Source organism: Aplysia californica, unplaced genomic scaffold (genome assembly GCF_000002075.1).
Source record: "Aplysia californica isolate F4 #8 unplaced genomic scaffold, AplCal3.0 scaffold00325, whole genome shotgun sequence".
In the NCBI taxonomy this organism is placed as follows: Eukaryota; Metazoa; Mollusca; class Gastropoda; order Aplysiida; family Aplysiidae; genus Aplysia; species Aplysia californica.
In genome coordinates, this window is record NW_004797595.1 from 92682 (window position 1) to 98202 (window position 5521).

General features: G+C 44.3%; 2 protein-coding genes across 2 annotated transcripts in view; both read left to right on the forward strand.

Annotated features, from left to right (window-relative positions):
• Positions 1–5521, forward strand: part of LOC101857730 (60S ribosomal protein L13a) — a gene marked incomplete in the record, with an annotated part of 40056 nt that overhangs the window by 3963 nt on the left and 30572 nt on the right.
• On the forward strand, positions 2845–5400 carry LOC118477991 (coiled-coil domain-containing protein 86-like). Its single transcript, XM_035970825.1, has one exon. It carries the CDS (start codon positions 2854–2856, stop codon positions 4987–4989), a length of 2136 nt encoding a protein of 711 aa, XP_035826718.1. The 5' UTR covers positions 2845–2853; the 3' UTR covers positions 4990–5400.

Genomic DNA, 5521 nt, shown 5'->3' on the forward strand with positions numbered 1-5521 from the left:
GTCCATTTTCGTTACTTTTGATGAAAAAAATATCCATATCTTGATACAAGTCAAGATATTGGTGATTGAAGGAGTTGGGGGTCGGCTAGCTTCAGAGGTAAAATTAGCGAGAAAATGGCCGCCAAAGTTACGTTATTTCCTTAGTTTGAGAGTCTGTGGAAACTGAATATTTACATCTTTTATGCCTTTAATCAACGTTTTTCAGTAAAAACCACTCATAAATGTGTTCTGTAAAGGGTATGAAAGGTGTTTAGGCTAAAAACAAAAATTCGATAAAAACTCCCAAACCTGTGGAAAAAGCCAATTTCTTATCTTTCATTATTTTGTCAAGGGCCTGATTTCACCATGCTGCCTCACATATGTGTGGCAACTTGGTAAAGTCAGGTGCTTGTCAAAAGTAATAAAGTCAAAGAAACAGACATATTTCCACCTATTAGTATCAGGCAATTTTAATAGAATTTTTTTAAGGATCCGCACTTTTTATGTCCTTGAGAAAACACTTTTCTGTGTGGATTTTTCAGGAAAAGTTGATGAAAGGCACATAAAATGTAAATTAACAGTTTTCAAGGACAGTCAAGCTTTGGAAGTCACGAATCTTTAATGGCCATTTTCTCGCTAATTTACTTTCTGACACCAGGCGACCTCAACTTCCTTCAATGGAAAATGTTCATGATCTTGACATTGATAAGATAAATGTGTTTGATTTTTTTTTTCATCAAAAGCAAGACAAAAAATGAACAATCTTTAAGATGGTAACTTCATATGCAAAGAAATTTACAAGTGGGTGGTTGGTGGGTGCTCTGGTTTGGTTTGCTTCGTCTTTCCTATCAAACATCCATCGTCTTTATCTCTCCTCCTTTTTTGTGTTCGCTACTCTCTTGTAATACCTCTAATCTTCGGCACTTATATGACCTCATTGTGTTACAAGTGCCATAAAACTCTTAGATATATAGTAAAACTAAAATTGCCAAACACCTGCTTCCACCGTGTTATGACATATTTTTCTCTCTCTCTCTCTGTCCGCAGGCGCTGAACGAGAACGCTAACCTGGTGTTTGTGAAGCCCAAGTGGATCTTCTCTTGTCACGAGAAGTTAAAACTGTTACCCTATCAGCCCTACATCGTGGTGCCCCAGTGATGGATCGTTAATTCCACCGCTTCATCCTCACCATCATCATTGTTATCAATGTCATTTTCATCATGCTCTTCATCATATCGTCATCATTGATGGTCATCACTAGTGTCATTCATTATGGCCATCTTCATCATCATTGTCATCATTTATTGGGTCATTTTGATTATCTTCATCTTTTTTGTACGTTGACCTTATTCATCATAATTAATCTTTTCATCCCTGACTGTAAAGTAGAAATGTAATAATTCCCTCTTATGCAGCTTTTAGATTATGTCCTGTCCTGTATTGCTTCTTTTACAATGGAAAATTAATATATAGTCATATAGACTAGAGTGCATAGCTCGTTACCGGCCGCCGCCTCATTATCGGCCGCTCTCAGCGCACGCGGTACTTTTCGTGACAAAATCTTACCTCAATGCAACAATTGTTCCAATTGGTCAACAATTGTTGCACTTGCGCAGTCTTTGTTTATCCTGCTACCTTTCCGCCGTCACAGGAGCGCCATTGCTGTGTTTTTTTACTGAGATCGGCAGTTTTCAGAACCCCTACTTCACTTCAGCCGCCATTGTTATCGTTCCGAATAAGGCCAGGTGAGTCAGCCAATAAGCTTTGAGCAATCCTATTATCGACAGGAAGCCCTCTTGTGAAAACGAAAGTCATTTTGATATAATGCCTGACTTGCCTATTTGCGTCTGCTGGTTGAAAATGAAATTCCCGCCGTTTGAGTGGGGTGGCCGGTAACTGGCAGCTAATTTAGCTGGTGTTGCCTCATTATCGGCCGGACGAGAAGAAAGTTACCAAAACTTGTTTTAGTTCTAAGATCTAATCTAGATTAATAAAATTTGTGTTGTGAACGTGTTTGTTTGTTTGATTAAGAGAAACACATCAATACAATAAAAATGGCCATTTAGTGCCAGGAAAAAAGTAAGACAGAAATAAGTAGATGACCAACCAGTAGCCCCCCCCCCCCCCCCCCAATGTGAACTTATATCAGACTAAATTTTTACTTTTAATTTACTATACACACCATTCTTACATTGATCTGTATTCGATTATGAGTAATAGGCCTAGATCTAATATTATTATATTATAATTCAGATTTATATAGAGTGTTGTGACGAAGTTGTGGCTGACATTGAGACTAATGAGACGGCTTGAAATCAGTAGGCTAATTTTACTCAGGGTAAAAATGAGCAGAATACAGTCTAGATTATCTGCCTGTCCTTTTCTAAAGAGTAATAAAAAGAGTTTTGTTTCTCTATCCTCTTTTTCTCTCTTAACTTAATGCATGTATGCCTCCACCCCAACCCACACTCCCTTTCTGCCTCCCAGAAAATGGATAAGAAACGTAAGCTGTATGCTCAAGATGACATGGAGGCTGCAGTAAATGCATGCAGGTCAGGTGCGATGTCCCAAAGGGTGGCTGCCTCGACCTTTAAAGTACCGAGAGCCACTCTGTGGGACAAACTGAAAGGGGCATACCCTGTCACGCCCAAAGTCCGCACCGTCCTGACTGAAGAGGAGGAAGATAGAGTGGTGGAGTGGTTGAAAGAGAGTGCTGCACGGGGCTGTGGCCAAGGCAGAGAAGAGGTGTGTCTCGCCATCCAGCGAATTCTTAATGCGGAGGGGCGAAACACACCCTTCAAGGACAATAAGCCAGGATCGAAGTGATTTTATTGCTTTTTAAATCGCCACCCGGACCTCAAGCAGAGAAAAACCATGATCCTTGGGGAGCAGCGAGCCAAAGTGAGTGAAGATAAAATCAGGGCTTGGTTCAGAGAAGTTGAGCTCGCCCTGGCTCAAGACGGAATTAATATCGCCACAGTGTCCCCCCATTGTATTTTCAATGTGGATGAAAGCGGCTTTCCTTTCTTCCAGGGGGGCAGTGTAGTGGTGACTGATGCAAAGGAGAAGCATCCCTACTCCATCGGGTCTGACACAAAGACGCAAATAACTGTGCTTTGTGCCGGGTCTGCTGGAGGAAGGATTCTCTCCCCATTCATGATCTTCCCAGGCATCAGATGGACCTACCATCCCTGGGATGATTTTAAAGAAGCGCATTATGACCTCACCCCCAATGGCTGGGTCAATTCACAAGTATTCTTGACGTGGCTCAAGAATGTTTTTGAGCCCGCCACGAAGCATCTGCCTAGACCTGTGGTGCTGTTTGCAGATGGCCATCAAAGTCACGTCAACATGGATGTGCACTTTTTCTGCAAACAGCACCAGATCACTTACTATGTGCTGCCAGCACACGCATCACACATAGTCCAACCTCTGGATTTAATTTTCTATGGGGTACTGAAACGGTACTGGGGTGACAGCGTAAAGGACTACAAACGGATTTCCAATGTAGGCGCTGTCACCAAAAAATCTTTCGCCATGGTCTTCAGAGAGGCGTGGCTGAAAGCCCACACTCCTGAGAAGATGGCACATGCATTCGAGGCAGCTGGTCTCTCGCCTTGGAACCCCGATAGGCCCGACTATTCAAAGTGCAGGGCTAGTCGTGTGTACGGAAACTACCCAGCTGTCTCGAGTCCGTCACCAAATCCCCTGTCCTCAGTTCCGGGCCCCTCCGTCGAGCCGTCTCCGTCTGTGTGCCCTGCTGAGGACCTTTCTCCAGTTCCGGGCCCCTGCGTCGAGCCGTCTCCGTCTGTGTGCCCTGCTGGGGACCTTTCTCCAGTTCCGGGCCCCTGCGTCGAGCCGTCTCCGTCTGTGTGCCCTGCTGGGGACCTTTCTCCAGTTCCGGGCCCCTGCGTCGAGCAGTCTCCGTCTGTGTGCCCTGCTGGGGACCTTTCTCCAGTTCCGGGCCCCTGCGTCGAGCCGTCTCCGTCTGTGTGCCCTGCTGGGGACCTTTCTCCAGTTCGGGGCCCCTGCGTCGAGCAGTCTCCGTCTGTGTGCCCTGCTGGGGACCTTTCTCCAGTTCCGGGCCCCTGCGTCGAGCAGTCTCCGTCTGTGTGCCCTGCTGGGGACCTTTCTTCTGTTCTGGGCTATTCTACTGACCTGTCCTCTCCTGCTGCTGCCCCACGCACCAAGAGTATTGCCATGGCAGTGGACCAGCTAGTGGATTTCATTATTTCCTCTGGTTGGTCCGCTGCCGACATGTACAGTGTCCGCAGACAGCAGTGGAGAAATGTCCCTCCAGGCCCAGGTGACGACAAGTACAGACAATACCTGGAGCTGTATAATGACATTGTGCCCCCTCCCACATTTGACAATCTCCCCTTACCTCAAAAATCTTCGTCCGCCAAATCCGCAACCAGAGTGCAGCCTCCGAAATATGTCTCCGGAGAAAAGTTTCGGGATTTTCAAGAGAGAAGGGAAAGGGAAGAACGAGACAAGAAAGAAGCCATCGAGGAAAGAAAGAGAGAGAGGGCTAGAAAGAAGGCGGAAAAGGATGCTGAGAAAGAGAAAAAGAGGCTAGAAAGGGAAACAGCAAAAAGAATGAATGCGGCAGAGAAAGAGGCCGAGAAAGAGAGAAAGAAGATCCAAAGAAAAGGAAAGAGAAAGGCCACCTTGGAAAAAAAGCACAAGGGAAAGTCCATAAAGAAGAGAAGGGCTGATGTGCTCAATGAAGCTGAGAGTGAGAGTGAATCTGATTCTGTTGGCGTCCAGTATATGGACAGCTCTGGGGATGAGTGTGAAGAGGTTTTTGAGCGGATGTTGCATGAGTATGATGAGAATACATGTTTTGATTGTGGGAGCGACAGAGATTTAGACGGATGGATTGCGTGCGACAGATGTGATAAGTGGTACCACAGGAGATGTACAGGGTCGAGGATGGAGTTAATTGTCAGTATGAGTGAGGATGAAGTTAGTGAATATAGGTTTATTTGTGATTCATGCATTCCGTAAGCTGCAGAGAAAGTTTAGTTTTTGTTGAGTTTTGATTGTGTTTTTGTTAAATTACTTTGCTGTTTTCTTATTTGTTGAAATTGTTTGATTCTTGTTCCTGCTGTTAAAAGTTTGTACTCTGAATTCTTGAATGTGTGTGTGTGATCTTTGTGAGAGATGGTGCGTATTTTTAAAGTTTATTCAGATTGCTGTATGATTGAGTTGGCAGTGAGAGAGATAATCAGTGGCCACTAAGGGACGCACGGGGAAGTGATGAAAAGCATGACGGAGGAAGAGGTGGCGATTAATGGATACAGGTACATCATCATTTCATCTATTATATTTATCTTCAAATGATTTGTTGTTTCTCTTTTTACCTGTTTTTGATTCATATGTTGCTGTTCTCCATTGAGTTATAAAAATTTGCAAAAGTTTTATGGGCTCTGTGTCTCTGGTTCAACGTCAGTCGCTGTTTGGAGTTGTTACTTGTTTTCATATTCACTGTTCCCTGGTAGCTCTTCAGCCTCTATCCTTATTCATAGCTACAAAATAC

Coding starts and splice junctions, on each gene's coding strand:
- LOC118477991 (XM_035970825.1), top strand. CDS start 2,854: ATGATCCTTGGGGAGCAGCGAGCCAAAGTGAGTGAAGATAAAATCAGG.